Source organism: Hypanus sabinus, chromosome 18 (assembly GCF_030144855.1).
Source record: "Hypanus sabinus isolate sHypSab1 chromosome 18, sHypSab1.hap1, whole genome shotgun sequence".
Classification (NCBI taxonomy): domain Eukaryota; kingdom Metazoa; phylum Chordata; class Chondrichthyes; order Myliobatiformes; family Dasyatidae; genus Hypanus; species Hypanus sabinus.
In genome coordinates this window covers 60,494,784-60,514,854 of record NC_082723.1, presented here as the reverse complement: position 1 = coordinate 60,514,854, position 20,071 = coordinate 60,494,784, and the positions used below count along the sequence as shown (strand labels likewise).

The 20,071-nt window shown below is 42.6% G+C and overlaps 1 protein-coding gene across 2 annotated transcripts in view; it reads left to right on the top strand.

Moving 5' to 3' along the window:
• zgc:162952 (PKc_LIMK_like_unk domain-containing protein) overlaps positions 1–20,071 on the top strand; it is a 151,890-nt gene that overhangs the window by 51,123 nt on the left and 80,696 nt on the right. Inside the window, exons 1-2 of one of the 2 annotated variants that reach the window (XM_059994472.1) lie at positions 15,194–15,324; positions 15,424–15,623. In XM_059994472.1, coding sequence (XP_059850455.1) covers positions 15,318–15,324; positions 15,424–15,623 — 207 coding nt within the window. In that variant the 5' untranslated portion in view covers positions 15,194–15,317. Of the gene's footprint in view, positions 1–15,193; positions 15,325–15,423; positions 15,624–20,071 lie in introns of those variants that run through there. The other variant, XM_059994473.1, reaches the window with a different exon arrangement.

Here is a 20,071-nt window from a genome sequence, read left to right as displayed (position 1 = left end):
AATCCTCTACACTATTCACAACAGCACTAATCTTTGTATCACCTGCAAACATACTAACTCACCCATCCACATTTTTATCCAAGGCATTTATAGGTACCACAAATGTCAGAGGCCCCAGTCCAATCAGAATAATTCCCATTAACCTCTCCCTCTCTCTTCTGTGGGCAAGGCAATTCTGAATTCAAACGGCCAAGTTACCATGGATCCCATTCATCTTAATCATCTGGTTGAGCACCCCTTGAAACACCTTGTGAAGCACCTTACTAAAATCGATGCAGACAACATCCGCAGCTCCACCTTCATCAATCACCTTCAGCACTTACTCTAAAAAAAATCCAATTAAGCTTAGGCCGTGTGGCGGTTAGTGTAACACTTTGCAGTGTTAGCAGTGGGAAGACTGGGGTTCAATTCCCTCTGCTGTCTGTAAAGAATTTTTATGGTTTCTTTCCACATTCCAGGGTTAGGGTTAGTCAACTGTGGGCTTGCTGTGTTGTTGCCAGAAACATGGCAACTCCCCTGGGCATCTCCCAGCACATCCTCGGACTGTGTTCGTTGACGCAAACAACATATTTTTCTGTATGTTTTGATGTACGTGTGACAAATAAAGCTTAATCTTTATCTTTAATCTAGTTAGTTAGAAACAACTTGGCCTGCACAAATCTATTCAGGTGTCCGTAATTAGGCGAAAGTTTTCCAAAAATGTTATCCCTAAGAATGCTCTCTAATAATTTCCCCACCACCAACACAATACCCAACATTCTATAGCCTTCAGGATCATTCCTGTTTCTCTTCTTGCACAATGGAACAATATTAACTATTAGCCTGTCCTCCAGGACCTTACCTACGGTTCAAGAAGACATGAAGATCCTGATCAAGGCCCCAACTATCTCATCTCTTGCTTATCTCAATAAACTGAGCTCAAAACCACTTGGACTAAGGAGGTCCCAGTCTATTTTGGGGAAGTTGAAGTCACCTACAACAGCAACCCTGTTGTTCTTACACCTTTCCCTAATCTGCCTGCAGTGTTCCTCAACGTCCTGGTCACTATTAGGGGTGGGGTCCTGCAGCATAATCCCATCAGAGTGACAGCAATTTTCTTATTTGCACTTTCTAATCAACTTTAGTTTCACAGTTTTGGATGATAGCATATTTGAACCAAAAACCTCTGAATTCAGACCTACATCACAATGCTCCAAATGTCCCTGCTCCCAACTGCTGATTATCCAGGGGCCCTGATTCTCCAGGTACATTATTAATTCTCAATCCAATACCCCAATTACTATATCCCCAATTCCACTGAATTTCCCGTTGTTGACACTTAATCCCCAACTACCTCTTCCAATTCTGTATCTCTGGGCACTTGAACTGTACAGGAAAGATGCCAGTCACCAGTGATTTGTAACCAATCTCTTCATCAGGCTCTCACCCTCCCCATTGGCTAAATAGTCCCAAGCCCTAACCAGGGTTCCAAAGCTCAACAGTTTACTACTTCCCATTTCCTACTTAAATCACCAATGAAGTCCTACTTGGGACTCTGTTTGCTTATTGATCTTAACACTCCATCCCATAACCCCTGGATCCAGCCTTGGTCTTGGATATGCGCGCCACTAGATTTGAAGGAAACCAGCAGTAAGATTCTTGAAAGGGTAATTACAACTTGCGCACTTCAGTCAACACAGTGTGGCATTTTCAGGTTTTGTTACAAATCTACCTGAATTTCTTCAGAGTTATCGATTTCTGCGGATGCTGGTGGGGAAAAGCTTTTCAAAAAACATTCTCCTGTATGAGCTGGCACTTGGTGGCAGTAGTCTCTAGATTTATGTGTACCCTCTAGTTGTCAGATTACCGCAATGATCGGTAATGGCTTTCTTACGTCAATTTCAGGGTCAGATTTTCAGTGTCAACAAACCTAGCCAAATAGAATGAGATTAAGTAATTACAAACCTTTTTGCAGGTGATGTTATGAATGATTGAATAATAATAATTAAGCTGTAATTTAATCAGTAATCTTAAATGACATTATGGACAGATCTCCAGTTATTGTGGCATTAAATGTCAAGTGCTCTTTACGTTAAATACTTTATGGATTAAGAACAGAATAAATCTTTATCTCTGAAACAAAAGCAGAAAATGCTTAAAATACTTTGCAGGTGTGAAATGAGAAACAAGAGTTGACTTTTCAGGTCATATACCCTGCCTGAATTGCTGAGCATTCCCAGCATTTTCTGTTTGTCTTTCAAATATCTGGATCTGCAGCTTCTCTTTGATTTTTAAATCTTGACTCCGTTAACTCCTCTGCCTCATGTCTGGAGACACTAATTTAATTCTAATTATTTTTCTCTATTTAACATAGAAAAGTGATAAGTTAAATTGAAATATGCCCGTCGGAAGCTGAATTGCATCTGTCTGCCTTCATTCCAAAGATAGATGGACTTTCTCAACTCATAATTTTGGTCTAAGCTTTGCCTAAGTAATGCATTTCTCAAGTGATATTTTAATTGAATAGGGATTGCATTAATTTTCATCAGAAAACAGAGCACAGAAAATTTTGACCAGTCCTAAACCCCTACTAGCATCTGGGCTAAATCAGTATGAGGTGCCTCTTCACATGAATTGTCTGAGAACCTGCTAAAAATGGATTGTCTCAGTCAGAGCCTTATCGTGCATAGGACACCAAGTAATTTGAGACTAGATTGTGCAGAATAAATTTTGCCCACTGGAAAATGAACCCCTAAAAACCTCTCCATAAAGGGTTTATGTTGCACAGAATTTAGCCTCTTCATTGTTGGTCTCTCCACATCTCTGCTTCCTTACTATCAATCTATATCCCTCAATCCCTAATAGATTTTGAACAGGCAAAATCTATTATGGCAAAGTGTCTGAGATTCCCACTTCCAGTCCAGGAAACAGACAGTCGTTGAACCTTTACATGACCCAGGAATTGTCTATACTTGGAAAAAATAGTTCTCCTGCTCAGAGAAAGATGATCAAGAGGCACTTTCTGTGGTCTGGCACCAGTCATGCCCCTAGTTGCCAGACTAGAGTTTCAATCTGTATTACCTTTAAAAAAATTAACATTAATAAAAACATGAAAATTAACACACACACACTTAAAACAAATAAACATACTTAAATTCATTAAAATTAGACAAAATTAAAAGTACTGCTTATTTTTGTGTTGGCAGCTGATTGCATCTCATTCATTTCAATGGCCCTGCTGAACCTGTGACCTCACTCACTTCATTACTGAACCGATTGCACAACCTATTGACTTGCTTTCCAGGACTCTATACCTCGTGTTCTCTGAATCATCTGAATTGAATTGACTTTATTTCTTACATCCTTCATGTACACGAGAAGCAAAAATCTTTATGTTACGTCTCCATCTGAATGTGCAATTTGTAATAAATTGTATTTATTTATTTATTTGAAATTTGAAATAAGTTTGTGATCCACCAGCATTTTGTGTGTGTTGTTGTTTGAATTTACAGCATCTGCAGACTTCCTCGCATTTATTATTTATTTATTTATTGTTTGCTTGTTTGATTTTTGTATTTGCAGAGTTTGTTTTCTTTTGCACATTTGGTTGTTTAAGTCTTTGCAGTTTTTATTGATTTTATTGTATTTCTTCATTCTTCTGTGTACACATGCACAAAAATGAATCTCATTGTAATATATGGTGACATATATGTACTTTGATAATAAATTTACTTTGAACTTTGAACTTTGAACTTGTCAGGTTAATCTGGCAAGGGTTTGGGGCACAGTATTCCACCCTGAGAGTTTCAGAATCTCTGGGAGTGCTGGTCCACTGGTTTCCATGAGGAGTCCACTGGCATAGCACATAACCCGCTGCCATTGATTGGCTGACTAGATGACTATGCTACAACCTTTGCTTGGAAACTGCTCACTTAGAGGGATATCGATCAGCTGGTAGATATCCATGCAGATCATAGCGTAATAGCGACTCTCTCATGGCTGAATGTGTAGAACCATGGTTTAACCACAGATACCGTCCTTGTCTCAGTATCAAAAATGGTCAATCAAGTGCAGGGGAAGCAGCTACAGGAGACTGACAAGTCTGAAGAGAGATCATAACGATAAAAAAAATACAAGGTGGGTCTCCTTTCTCTGGATAGAGATCTATAAATTATGAGGGAATTGACAAGTTGGATGCAACTAAAGTAGGGTTCAACAATATAAATCACTTCATTTCCTGACTGATTACTTTTTACAAACATAAGATAACATAACATAACATAAGAGATAGGAGCAGGAGTAGGCCAATCGGCCCCTCAAGCCTGTTCCGCCATTCAACAAGATCATGGCTGATCCAATCTTAACTCTAGTTTTCACCGAATCCCACAAGGCAACAGTGCCAACCAACAGGGCACCATGCCGCCCATTTTATTTTATTATTCATCCCGCCCAAACCCATGTGATCACCCGGGGAAAAAAAACGATTTGCCAATTGAGGAGAAAAAATCTGGAAAATTCCTCTCCGACCCATCCAGGCTATCGAAAACTGGTCCAGGAGATCACATGGCTGATCTAAACCTAGCCTCATGTCCACTTACCTGCTCGCTCAGCGTATCCCCTAATGCCATTTTTATCCAGGAAAATGTCTATCTCCGTTTTGAATTTACTGAGTTTATTGAGTTTATAAGAATGTGGAGCTTGTAACGTGTGATCAGTGGAGGATTAAAGAGGAATTGGGGAAGAATAGTTCACCAAGAGAGGGGTTGAGATTGACAACTCACTGTCTGAAAGGTTGGTAAAGGTGGAGTTATTATCACATTTCAAAAATACCTGAACAACTGTGACCTGCAAGGTTACAGATCAAGCACTGAAGGGTGCAATTTGCCCTAGTAGTCATTTTCTGTCTGGCATGGACATGATGGGCTGAATGGCGTCCTGTATCATAAATCCTCGAATTCTATGATTCTTGTTAACACATTGAGTACTTGAGATGCCTTTAAGAGGAATCTAGGTAAGTCAATGACAGAGTGAACAGAAGGATTTGATAACATGGTGAAATGAAGGGGATAGTTTGAAGAAGGCAGGATAGAGAAAGGAAGACAGAAAGAATCAGAGGAAGGTAGTTGAAATTTTACATTAGATTTTATGGATACCTAAAAAAATAACAACAAATGTAACATTTTAACATAAAAGCATCAGAGGTGCATTATAGAAATTGCATAATGTGTGAGAAATGATAGGAGGCACATAATGGTGCATTTGGAATCAATGAAGTTATCTGATATGCACCATAGACTGGACCTGAAGTTTGTATATCTTTGTCGGTAAAGTCTTCTTTTCCCAGCTTTGACCTTTTGAAGGTTAGCTGCTCCTGCAATGAAGTACAGAGCAATGGGATTCTAATCTCTTCTTTTGCTCAGCATATTTGCTCAGCTAATGAAGTTTGACTTTGTGAGCAGTAGCTACCTAGGTTACAGCTTGGATTGTACAGGGTTTCAAAGAGTTCGCAATACATGGAACAAGAACTAGTGGTGACATGCACCACAGCTTTCTGTCACACTACAATGCAAGAATTGTTTGTCTTAAAGGTCAACAGCTGTATGAAAGTTAACACCTTGGTTTCCTGGCAGTTCTCTCACATCTAAGGAGTTAACAGAATCAAAGGTAGCTGCAGATGCCGGAAGTCTGAATTGGAAGCAGATATGTTGGAAACACTCAGCAGGTCAGGCTGCGTCTGTGGGCAGAGAAACAGCGTAAATGCTTCAGGTAAAAGACCCTCATCAGAACTGGGATGGAGTCAAAACAAAGCTTGTTAGACTTTAAGGAGGGTAAACCTGATAACGGGGATAAATCATTAACAGGGTAACCTGGTCATTGAGTGAATGACAGCAGCTAGAGAGTGAGAACATAGATATAAACTTAAAGAATGTCAGAGTTGCAAATGTAGAGTGGGTATAGATGCCCAGTGTGCTTATTATCATTTACTGATCCTTCAGAAGGAAATTGCTTTTGCATTTGTTTGCAGCTCTGTAGTTGAAACCACAACACCAGAAAAATTGATAGGTTAAGTGTACATTATAGACAAGGCTTCGTTGTCGGAAAGTGAGTTGACAGTGAGCCCCTTTATCATCAAGGCCATATCTGACTGTTAGTGGTGTTGAGCATATTCTGGACTTAGGGTGTATAACAAAATATTAACTTTGGCAACCAATCTTTGGAACTGAACACTGACTGTAGATTAAATTTAAAATACAGCACTGGACAATAGGCTCCTAGCGTTGTGAATAGCAGTTAGTTGAAAAACCAAACAATGCAGATTAACGAGCAAACACGAGGAAATCTGCAGGTGCTTGAAATTCAAACAACACACACAAAATCAGCATTTTGTGTGTGTTCAATGCAGATTAACATACATTTTGGCTGCCTGGAGTGTGGTTCTGAAGAAGGAGGTGTGAAAGTTATATAATTCAAAGGAAGCACTGTAGTAACGTTGTAAATATAGAATTGTCCTTTGACCTTTAGCATTTAAAATATCACCTAATATTGGGTCAGACAGGCCCTTTCCTCCGAAAGGGTCTCAACATGATGTGTGCTGTGTCTCGTTTTGTCGAATAAAAGACTACGTTATATCTACCAGCTGCATCTCTCCGGTGACTCTATTCACATCGCAACAAGTGGCATCAAGGAACTCTAATCAAGATGAAGTTAGTGGCTTCACAAGGAAAGTACTCTGTTGGTTGGAGTCACTTGATTGCTCCCCCACCCCCCATCATCAATCTCTGTCTGTAAACATCTGTTCCCTCCAGTACCAACAATACTTTACTAATCTAGAACCTCTACCATGAAGAAGAACAAGCCCACCAGGCACATGGGAACACCACCACCCATGACTTTTATTCCAAGTCACACACCATCCTAACTGGGAAACATATCACAGATTTTTCTTCATTACATGGTCTAAATCCTGGACCTTCCTGCCTAAGAGTATTTTAGGCCTACCTCCACTTGCAGAATTGCAGTAGTTCGAAAGGAAAGCCTGTCCACATCTTTTCAAAGGCAGTTACAGATGGGCGATATAGACAGTCATTGCCAACAGCACCAAATTCAGAAAAAATATTTTAAAAATTATTGGCTGTCATTTATATTCTTTGCTTCATTTTGATGTTTCAATTTATATTTGCTGAGATTTTGTAATCATCACTTTTGATTCACCCTTGTAGCTCAGGTGGAGAAGGGGCACTTTTAGTTTTGGAGTTTACATGTAACATAGAAACATAGAAAACCTACAGCACAATACAGGCCTCTCGGCCCACAAAGCTGTGCCGAATATGTCCTTATCTTAGAACTACCTAGACTTACCCATAGCCCTCTATTTTTCTAAGCTCCATGTAGCTATCCATGAGTCTCTTAAAAGACCCTAGCATTTCCACCATCACTACCGCCACAGGCAGCCCATTCCACGCACTCACCACTCTCTGTGTAAAAAACTTACCCCTGACATCTCCTCTGTACCTACTTTCAAGCACCTTAAAACTGTGCCCTCTTATGCTAGCTATTTCAGCCCTGGGGAAAAGCCTCTGACTATCCACACAATCAATGCCTCTCATTATCTTATACACCTTTATCAGGTCATCTCTCATCCTCTGTCACTCCAAGGAGAATAGGCCGAGTTCACTCAACCTGTTCTCATAAGGCATGCTCCCCAATCCAGGCAATATCTTTGTAAATCTCCTCTGCACCTTTTCGATGGCTTCCACATCCTTCCTGCAGTGTGGCGACCAGAATTGAGCACAGTACTCCAAGTGGGGCCTGACCAGTATCCTATATAGCTGTAACATTATCTCTCGGCTCTTAAACTCAATCCCATGATTAAGGAAGGCCAATGCACCGTATGTGTTCTTAACCACAGAGTCAACCTGCGTAGCAGCTTTCAGTGTCCTATGGACTTGGACCCCAAGATCCCTTTGATCCTCCACACTGCCAAGATTCTTACCATTAATGTTATATTCTCTCATCATATTTAACCTACCAAAATGAACCACCTCACACTTATCTGGGTTGAACTCCATCTGCCACTTCTCAGCTCAGTTTTGCATCCTATCAATGTCCTGGTGTAACCTCTGACAGCCCTCCACACTATCCACAATACCCCCAACCTTTGTGTCATCAGCAAATTTACTAAACCATCCCTCCATTTCCTCATCCAGGTCATTTATAAAAATCACAAAGAGTAGGGGTCCCAGAACAGATCCCTGAGGCACACCACTGGTCACCGGCCTTCATGCAGAATATGACCCACTTACCACTCTTTGCCTTCTGTGGCAAGCCAGTTCTGGGTCCACAAAGCAATGTCCCCTTGGATCCCATGCCTCCTTACTTTCTCAATATGCCTTGCTAAAATCCATATACACTACATGTACTGCTCTACCTTTATCAATGTACTTAGTCACATCCTCAAAAAATTCAATCAGGCTCCTAAGGCACGACCTGCCTTTGACAAAGCCTTGCTGACTATTCCTAATCATATTATGCCTCTCCAAATGTTCATAAATCCTGCCTCTCAGGATGTTCTCCATCAACTTACCAAACATTGAAGTAAGACTCACTGGCCTATAGTTTCCTGGGCTATCCCTACTCCCTTTCTTGAATAATGGAACAACATCTGCAACCCTTCAATCCTTTGGAAGCCCTCCTGTCCTCATTGATGATGCAAAGATTATCGCCAGAGGCTCAGTAATCTCCTTCCTCGCTTCCCACAGTAGCCTAGGGTACATCCCGTCCAGTCTCAGTGACTTATCCAACTTGATGCTTTCCAAAAGCTCCAGCACACCCTCTTCCTTAATTTCTGGATGCTCAAGTTTTTCAGTCCACTGCAAATCATCCCTACAATCACCAAGATCTTTATCCATAGTGAATACTGAAGTTAAGTTATCACGAAATACCTCAGCTATCTCCTCCGGTTCCATACACACTTTTCCATTGCCACACTTGATTGGTACTATTCTCTCAGTCTTATAATCTTGCTCTTCACATACTTGTAGAATGCCTTGGGATTTTCCTTAATCCTGTCCACCAAGACCTTCTCATGGCCCCTTCTGGCTCTCCTAATTTCGTTCTTAAACTCCTTCCTACTAGCCTTATAATCTTCTAGATTCCTATCATTAGTTTTTTGGAACTTTTCGTAAGCTCTTCTTTTCTTCTTGACTAGATTTACAACAGCCTTTGTACACCACCCTTCTTGTACACTACCATCCTTATCATACCTCATTGGAACATACCTACTCAGAACCTCATGCAAATATCCCCTGAATATTTGCCACATTTCTTTCATACGTTTCCCTGAGAACATCTGTTTCCAATTTATGCTTCCATGTTCCTGCCTGATAGCCTCGTATTTCCCCTACTCCAATTAAATGCTTTCCTAACTTGTCTGTTCCTACCCCTCTCCAAAGCTATGGTAAAGGAGATAAAATTTTGATCTCTATCTCCAAAATATTCTCCCACTGAGAGACCTGACACCTAACCAGGTTCATTTCCCAAAACCAGATCTACAAGCCCCTCCTCTTGTAGGCTTATCTACATATTGAGTCAAGAAACCTTCCTGAACACACCTAACAAACTACACCCCATCTAAAGCCCTCACTCTAGGGAGATGCCAATCAATACTTTGGAAATTAAAATCTCCCACCAAAATAACCCTGTTATTATTACTCCTTTCCAGAATCTGTCTTCCTATCTGCTCCTTGATGTCCCTGTTGCTATTGTGTGGTCTGAAAAAAGACACTAACTAGAGTTATTGACCCCTTCCCATTCCAGACTTCCACCCACAGAGACTCAGTAGACAACCCCTCCATGACTTCCTCCTTTTCTGCAGCCGTGACACCATCTCTGATCAGCAGTGCCACACCCCCACCTCTTTTGCCTCCCTTCCTATCCTTTCTGAAACATCTAAAGCCTGGCACTTGAAGTCACCATCCCTGCCCCTGCACCGTCCAAGGCTCTGTAATGGCCACAACATCATAGCTCCAAGTGCTGATCTACGCTCTAAGCTCATCTGCTTTATTCATAATATTTCTCGCATTAAAATAGAAACATTTCAAACCATTGGTCTGAGCACGACCCTTCTCTACCACCTGCCTATCCTCCCTTTCGCACTATCTCCAAGCTTTGTCTATTTGTGAGCCAACCTCCTTTTCCTCCGTCACTTCAGTTCAGTTCCCAACCCCCAGCAAGTCTTGGCCCCCTTGGGATTCATGTGTATAGGTCATGCCTGCCCCAGAAGAGGTCCCAATGATCCCAAAATCTGAATCCCTGCCCCCTGCTCCAATCCCTCAGCCATGCATTTATCCTCCACCTCATTCTATTCCTATACTCACTGTCACGTGGCACAGGCAGTAATCCTAAGATGACTACCTTTGAGGTTCTGCTTCTCAACTTCTTTCCTAACTCCCTGTAGTCTGTTTTCAGAACCTCCTCCCTTTTCCTAACTATGTCATTGGTACCAATATGTACCACAATCCCTGGCTGTTCTCTTTCCTACTTAAAGATATCATGGACGAGATCAGAAACATCCTGGGAGGCAAACTACCGTCCGCGTTTCTTTCCTGTGTCCATTGAATCGCCTGTCTGAACCCCTAACTATAGAGTCCCCTATCACTGCTGCCATTCTCTTCCTTTCCCTACCCTTCTGAGCCACAGGGCCAGATTCTGTGCCAGAGGCATCGCCACTGTTTCTTCCCCCAGGTAGGCCCCCCCCCCCAACAGTACTCAAGCAGGAATACTTATTTTTAAAGGGGACAGCCACTTTCTAGCACCTGCTTCTTGCCCTTCCCTCTCTTGACTGTTACCCTCTTCTCTGTCTCCTGTGGTCTCAGGATGACTACTTGCCTATAGCTCCTCTCTATCACCTCCTCACTCTCCCTGACCAGACAAAGATCATCGAGCTTCAGCTCCAGTTCCCTAACATGGTCCCTAAGAAGCTGCAGCTCGACACACCTGGTGCAGATGTGGTCGTCCAAGAGGCTGGGAGACTCCAGGACCTCCCACATCTGACACCGAGCACAGAAAACCGGCCTCACACACATACTTTCTGTCTTTATTTTAAACTGATAATCTACCTGGCCTTGACCCGTTATCGCTGAAGCTCCATTGAGCCAAAGCCTTCCTACTCTGTTGCCTGCCCCTCCAATGTCCACTCTGTAAATCTATCTTTTTAAACTCTCTCTGCTGTTCTCACTGGTCGACCTCCACGCACTTGCACAGTAACGACCCGTTTAAACCACTGAAGAAATATAGTTTTGGTTAACTTTCCATCTGCTAAATACAAATTTTGGACAACAGTGTATATACTCCAGTGAAAGCTTGAGCATTATGTCCTCATTATATCAATTAATAAATGAACATTAATTGTTTTAATCTCTGTTTTGTTATTTCCCTTGTTTAAGTGTCTGAATTAATTTTGTTGCTGACGAGAACTTGTATTTAGTTTTGTACACTGCAAGCAACTGAAATGAAGACTGCTCAACTTTGTAGCCGTAGCAGAGTTAGTGTTCACATTCATTCTGATATCTGGCTTTGATATTTACTGATAATTTGTTTTAAAGTCAGGTATGTTGGACTGTGGATTAATGACATTCCTATGAAGGAGAAATGCATGAATATGAAAGGTGTTTACTTTTTTTTCATTTTGATAAAACATGAGAAATTTCATTTGCATTGCTGGGGTGGGTGTGGGAATCCCCTGTGGAATTAAAGAGATACTGTACTTACATGGTGACAACATGATTTGCTTGAAATCTTAGCAAACCTGAGAAGTTTACACTGTGGTAGTTTCAATACTGATTAGACCCATTACTCATAAGATTGTCCAAGTTGAGATAAATGTCTGAAGACTGCACTGCAGTGGTTTGTGGGAGGTGGCATTACAATAGACAATAGGTGCAGAAGTAGACCATTCGGCCCCTCGAGTCTGCACCGCCATTCTGAGATCATGGCTGATCATTCACTATCAATACCCAGTCCCTGCCTTGTCCCCATATCCCTTGATTCCCCTATCCATCAGATATCTATCTAGCTCCTTCTTGAAAGCATCCAGAGAATTGGCCTCCACCGTCTTCCGAGGCAGTGCATTCCACACCTCCACAACTCTCTGGGAGAAGAAGCTCTTCCTCAACTCTGTTTTAAATAACTGACCTCTTATTCTCAATCCATGCCCTCTGGTACTGGACTCTCCCAACATCTGGAACATATTTCCTGCCTCAATCCTATCAAATTCTTTAATTATCTTAAACGTTTCAATCAGATCCCCTCTCAATCTCTTCAATTCCAGCGTGTACAAGCCCAATCTCTCCAATCTCTCTGCGTAAGACAGCCCTGCCATCCCAGGAATCAACCTAGTGAATCTACACAGCACTTCCTCAATCACCAGAATGTCCTTCCTTAAACCTGGAGACCAAAACTGTACACAATATTCCAGGTGTGGTCTCACTAGGGCCCTGTACAAATGCAAAAGAACATCCTTGCTCTTGTATTCAATTCCCCTTGTAACAAAGGCCAACATTCCATTTGCCCTCTTCACTGCCTGTTGCACTTGCTCATTCACCTTCATTGACTGGTGAACTAGGACTCCTAGGTCTCTTTGGATTTCTCCCTTACCTAACTCGACACCATTCAGACAATACTCTGCCCTCTTGTTCCTGCTTCCAAAGTGGGTAACTTCACATTTATTCACATTGAATGACATCTGCCAAGTATCTGCCCACTCACTCAGCCTATCCAAGTCTCCCTGTATTCTCCTAACGTCCTCTTCGCATGTCACACTGCCACCCAGTTTAGTATCATCAGCAAACTTGCTGATATAGTTTTCAATGCCCTCATCTAAATCATTGACATAAATCATAAAGAGCTGTGGTCCCAATACAGAGCCCTGTGGTACCCCACTAGTCACCTCCAGCCAGTCTGAGAAACACCCATTCACTGCTACCCTTTGCTTTCTATCTGCCAACCAGTTTTCTATCCATGTTGAAACCCTGCCCCCAATGCCATGAGCTCTGATTTTACTCACCAATCTCCTATGTGGCACCTTATCGAATGCCTTCTGAAAATCTAGGTACACAACATCTACTGGCTTACCCTCATCTAACATCCTTGTTACACCCTCAAAAAACTCCAACAGATTAGTCAAGCATGATTTGCCCTTGGTAAATCCATGCTGGCTCGGCCTAATCCTATTTCTGCCATCTAGATGTGCCACTATTTCGTCCTTAATAATGGACTCAAGCATCTTCCCCATGACTGACGTTAGGCTAACAGGGCAATAGTTCTCCGTTTTCTCCTTCCCTCCCTTCTTGAAAAGTGGGACAACATTAGCCACTCTCCAATCTTCAGGAACTGATCCTGAATCTAAGGAACATTGGAAAATGATTACCAATGCATCTGCAATTTCCTGAGCCACCTCTTTTAGAACCCTCGGATGCAGACCATCTGGACCCGGGGATTTATTAGCCTTCAGTCCTACCAGTCTACTCATCACAGTTTCTTTCCTAATGTCAATCTGTCTCAATTCCTCTGATATCTTATGACCCTGGCCCATCCATACATCTGGGAGATTGCTTGTGTCCTCCCTGGTGAAGACAGATCTAAAGTACGCATTAAATTCTGTTGCCATTTCCCTGTTTCCCATAACAATTTCTCCCAATTCATTCTGCAAGGGGCCAACATTGTTCTTAACTATCTTCTTTCTCTTCACATAGCTAAAAAAGCTTTTGCTATCCCCTTTTATATTCCTGGCTAGACTGAGCTCATACCTGATTTTTTCTCTCCGTATTGCTTTTTTAGTTAAGATTCTCTCCGTATTGCTTTTTTAGTTTGTTGTTACTAATTTCTTTAACATTGTTAGCTGGAAACTTCAAGCTATTCTGTCAGCTTTTAATGAGCCTCAAACAGGGAAAAAAGGAAGGCTTTAGTCAATTAGCTCTAACTTTTAAAATTAATAAAGAGGCTATGATTTTATTAGAAATATAAATTAAAGTTTCTAAGAATGTGATATTATTTTGTGGTGGCTTTCAGTTGAAGGTAATCTTAGAATTGTTGGAGCTTCTGATGAAGGGTCTCAGCCCAAAATGTCAACTATTTATTCTTTCCCATAGACTCTGCCTGGCCTGCTGAGTTTGTGTGTGTGTGTGTCTTGGATTTCCAGTATCTGCAGATATTCCCTTGCTTGTAATAGTCCCCTTAGCTCTGTTTTATGTTGTACATTTAAAATCTGTCCAAAACAATTGGACGTACTGCTGAATGATGCAGAATTTACCCAGTGCAGCTGGACTCCTTGAGATCTGGCAGGTACTAACTCTGCTTTTTGGATAAGCTCAATCGAATGCATTTAGGCTAACAGTTCTCACGGTGACACTGACTCTTTCTCAGTAACAATGGAATCTTTCTATGAGTACCTGTCTGGCAATTTGCAAACACTGAGTTCATTCACTGCAGGAAATGGTGGTTTTGATTAAACTATTCTCTGTGTGCACAGGACACTTTGAGAAATATTTTGTTCCATTGGCATATTTACCAGAATGCAACCTGATCTATGAAGAAATCATGCAGGTTTATTTTTTTGTTAGTATGGGGCAGTGCACTTAAATGAATGGGTGTATCTGGATAGATGGAAACAGTGTTGTTGAGATTTCAACAATCAAACATATTTGTTACATGATTAAAGAAATTCAGACATTTTTAACATAGAATGGTCAAGCACTTTGATCCATGATGTTGTGCCAGTCTTTTGAATAACTGTAAGATTAATCCTTCCCTCCCACATAACTTAATGTTCCTAATGTACACGCCTCCATCACCACTGCAGAAAGTGTGTTCCACAAATTCATCATTCTGTGTGTGTAAAACAAAACTACCTTTGACATTCTCCCTATACTTTTCTCTAATTACCTTACAATTACAGCCGCTTGTATTAGCCATTTCCGCACGGGCGGGGGTCGCTGTTATCCTCTCTGTCTTCGCCTCATAAACACAATATGAACGGAGACACAATAAAAATAGGATAATTGTCAGAAACGTTGAGAGGCTCGGGCTGACGGCTTTGGCCGGGGGGGGGGGGCGTGGCTTTGCCGCCACTCAGGATTTCCCGGGTGGAATCTGTTCTGTCTCGGTCACGTTGCGCGAATACCAGAGGTGTCGCCGCTTGGCCGCTGGATAACCACGGCGGGGGGAGATTACCGATCTGAGCGCGGGGCAGGGCGAGTGCGCAGAGACGGCGTTGCTCGGAGCGAGAGCGGTCGGCCGGCTCCACTCCGCAAATCGACGTCCCTGCTTTGAGGTCTTAAGTCATGATAGGTACTGAACGGTGCACGCTCTGCATTTGTCATGCTACTTTACAGCTGCCTTCTTTACCTTCAATGTCTTCCTGAATTTTTTCTTCTCTCCCCGTTGTAGACCTCACTATCATGTATGAAACTGAGATAATCTCCAGCGAGCCCACCAGCCCAACATCATCGTTCTACGGGGAATCGTCCGACTCGTACTACCGCGTGGACCGGTGGCAGAAACTCCGAACTGCTGTCAGAAAGCTGGAGTTCTGGGAAAACTTCAGCTCCGAATTGGCAGGAAGCGGGTTCTTTTCTAAAGTGTACAAGGTAAGGGAAGCTGTCCGCTATTTCAGAGTGGTGCCTTTCGTGTTTGCTGATCTCTTTCAATCAACCGGCTTAATGCTGTGGAAATGAACAGCGGGAAGGCGTAAGCAGGCAGTGGATTGAATGTCCTTTCAGGTACACGGGGCTTGGATGTGATAATTAGGGTGCCAGCTAGACAAGTGTTGTTCGGGTTTGCTGTGAGCTTTGTTGTGGCCCCACAAGTTTTTGGGTCTCTAGCATGGTATCAGAAAATATTGGTTTATTATTGTCACGTGTACAAGAATACAGTGAAAATACTAGTCATACGGATCAAATCATTAAGCCATTGAGGTAGAACAAGATAAAAAGCTAACAATGCAGAAAATGTAGCAGCTGCAGAGAAAGTGCAGTGCAGGTGAACAATAAGATCATAAGGAAGTACTGTAACTTGTTAGGTCAAGAGTCCAACTTATTGTTCACGGGGGTCCATTTAGGAGTTTAATAACAGCAGGGTAGGTGCTGCCCTAGAGCTTGGTGGTGTGTGCTTCCAGGCCTTTGTACCTTCCTGTGGGAGAGGTGAGACGATGGGATGTCTGGATGGGTGTTGGCTTTGATCACAAACAAGATAAAAATCTGCAGATGCTGAAAATCCAGGCAACGCACAGAATGCTGGAGGAACTCGGCAGGCCAGACTGCGTCTATGGGAAAGAACCAACAGTTGATCTTTCGGGCTGAGACCCTTCATCAGGACTGGAGAAAAAAAAGAGAAGTCGGAGTAAGAAGGTGGGGGCAGGGGAAGAAGAAACACAAGTTGATAGTGTAACCTGGGGAGATGAAGTAAAGCTGGGAAAGTAATTGGTGAAACAGATACAGGGCTGGAAGAAGGGGAAGACAGAAGGTCATGGAAGAAAGAAAAGGGGAAACATAGAAATATAGAAAATAGGTGCAGGTGTAGGCCATTCGGCCCTGCGAGCCTGCACCACCATTCAGTATGATCATGGCTGATCATCCAACTCAGAACCCTGTACCTGCCTTCTCTCCATACCCCCTGATCCCTTTAGCCACAAGGGCCATATCTAACTCCCTCTTAAATATAGCCAATGAACTGTCCTCAACTGTTTCCTGTGGCAGAGAACTCCACAGATTCACCACTCTCTGTGTGAAGAAGTTTTTCCTCATCTCGGTCCTAAAAGGCTTCCCCTTTATGCTTAAACTGTGACCTCTCGTTCTGGACTTCCCCAACATTGGGAACAATCTTCCTGCATCTAACCTGTCCAATCCCTTTAGAATTTCATACGTTTCAATAAGATCCCCCCTCAATCTTCTAAATTCCAGCGAGTATAAGCCTAGTCGATCCAGTCTTTCTTCATATGAAAGTCCTGCCATCCCAGGAATCAATCTGGTGAACTTTCTTTGTACTCCCTCTACGGCAAGAATGTCTTTCCTCAGATTAGGGAACCAAAAGTACACACAATACTCCAGGTGTGGTCTCACCAAGGCCTTGTACAACTGCAGTAGAACCTCCCAGATCTTGTACTTGAATCCTCTTGCTATGAATGCCAACATACCATTCACCTTTTTCACCGCCTGCTGTACCTGCATGCCCACCTTCAATGACTGGTGTACAATGACACCCAGGTCTCGTCACACCTCCCTTTTCCTAATCGGCCACTGTTCAGATAATAATCTGTTTGGAGAACCAGAGGGAGGTGATGGGCAGGTGAGGAGATGAGGTGAGAGAGGGAAATGGGAATGGTGAGGGGAGGGGGTGGCATTACCAGTAGTTTGAGAAATTGATGTTCATGCTGTCAGGTTGGAGACTGCCCAGACCTGCCATCGCGATAGTAGAGTAGGCCATGAACTGACATGTCGGAATTGGAAATGGAATTAAAATGGGTGGCCACTGGGAGGTCGCACTTTTTCTGATAGACGGAGCGTTGGTGCCTGGTGAAGCAGTCTCCCGGTCTATCTCAGGTCTCACTGATGTACAGGACGCCACATCGGAAGCACCGAATCCTGCAGATGATGCCAGCCAGACTCACAGGTAAAGTGTCGCCTCATCAGGAAGGACTGTTTGAGCCTCCTGGGAGGAGGTGTAGGGGCAGGTGTAGTATTTGTTCCGCTTTCAAGGATGAATGCCAGGAGTGAGATCAAGTGGGGATGGACGAACGGACAAGGGAGTTGTTAAGGAGTGTTCCCTGCAGAAAGTGAAGGGGGAGGGAAGATGTGCTTGGTGGTGGGATCCTGTTAGAGATGGTGGAAGTTACGGAGAATTATGTGCCTGATGTGGAGGCTGGTGGGGTGGTAGGTGAGTTCAAGAGGAACCCTATCACTGGTGGGGTGGCAGGAGAATGGGGTAAGGGCAGATGTGTGCAAAATGGAAGAGATGCAGTTGAGGGCAGTGTGGATGGTGGTGGAAGGGAAGCCCCTGTCTTTGAAGAAGGAGGACATCTCCTTTGTTCTGGAATGAAAAGCCTCACCCAGATTGTGCTGGTTTCCACACTGAGGCAATGAGAAATAGAGACAGAGTCCATGGAGGGGAGACTAGTTTCCATAATGTGCTGAGTTGTGGCCACAACATTGCAGTTTCTTGCAGTCATGGGCAGAGAAGTTGTAATGCCAAGCCATTATTCATCCAGATAGGGTGCTTTTTATGACACATTGATAAAAATTTGTAAAGGTCAATGGGGACATACCAAACTTTTTTGGCCTTGTTCTGTAAACTTGGACTATGTAAATATTTAGTATAGATGCACACTCTCCCTGTTATGCATTGGTGGATGTAAAGATGGCAGCCCTCAGGTATTGAAGGGAGGCATTGAAAGAAAAGATGTTTAAACAAAAGAAAAATGTGTCCTTGCTGTTTGGGCATTAACAAGGAAGTAGAGGTATTGATAACTTCTCTTCGTTGTGACGTCAATGTGGTTGGATCAAGGCAGGTTATTACAAGAAGGTCATTCTTAGGAGCTAAAAGCTCTCTGAATCAAAAGTATTCAAAGTCAGTATTGTGTGTGTGTGTGTGTGTGTGTGTGTGTGTGTGTGTGTGTGTGTGTGTGTTTCCAGTGTAATAGATCTTAAGGACTGCATGTCAAGACAGTCTTAATCATGCTAGAAATCTAAACCAGTAATCTCCATGTCCTCTCATCTGGATTTGTCTATTTCCTGCTAGCTTGGTCTCTTCCCTCCTCCCCTACCTTTTTATTTTGGCTTCTGCTCATTTTCTTTCCAGCCTTGATGAAGAGTTTTGGCCTGAAACATTGACTGTTCAATCTCCCCCATGTATGCTGCCTGACCTGTTGAGTTGTTCTGGCATATGTGTGTGTGTCTCTATGTTAAAACCTTGTTTTGATCATATAACAATACAGCATTGCATCCTACACTCTACTTTTTTCACATGCACCATACAGAATACCAATTAAAGGTGTTACATGTAAGTAGTTGAATGGGGCCATAAAGAAAATAACAGGAGTGAGCATTTTGCCTGCTATCCAGTGACAATTTTGTAAACTAGCTTCATACACATGGCTTTGTCAATCATCCCATAATATCTTTGGTTAACGGCAACGGTTGCCTCCCTTGTGAGTTCTCTAACCTCTAATTCAAAAAGACTTTGCCTCCACTGATGCAGGGTCTTGATCTGAAATATAGAGATATGCCTTTTTTAAAAAAAAAGCTCTCTGTACCTCCTCATAGTTAGAGGAATAGAGATGAGATTCTGTGGACGCGATAGAGACACCCGAATGGTATGTATGCCTCCCAGGTGCCAGGGTCTCGAATTGGATCTACAGCATTCTAAACAGAGAGGGTGAGCAGCCAGAAGTCTTGGTACATATTGGCACCAATAACATGGGTAGGAAATGTGAGGAGGTCCTGAAGAGAGATTTTAGGGAACTAGGTAGAAAACTGGAAAACTTTATCAATATCCTTGTGGGCAGCTTTGGTAGAACTGTTTGAGAGGATTTAAACTAATAAAGCAGGGGATGGGAAACTGGATTGATTGTGCTAAGGATGAAGTCATTGGTTTCCAAACAGAGACGGTGTGTAGTGAGACTACCAGCAAGGACAAGCTGATGCTAGGGCAAATTTGTAGTTAACAGGATGAGTTGCAATGTAAAAGGGCTCAAAAGTGCAAAAGGGTGATGAATACAGGACTGAAAGTGTTGTATTTGAATGCATACAGTATATGGAATAAGGTAGATGAACTTATACAGTTTCAGATTGGCATGTATGATGTTGTCGGCATCACTGAATTGTGGCTAAAAGAAGATTATAGCTAGGAGCTTAACATCCAAGGATACATATTGTATCAGAAGGTCAAGTAGATAGGCAGAGGGTATGGGGTGGCTCTGTTGCTAAAAAATGAAATCAAATCCTCAGCAAGGTGATATAAGAACAGAAGGTGTAGAATCATTGTGAGTAGAGACTGCGAGGGTAAAAAGTCCCTGATGAGAGTTGTATACACACCTCTGAAC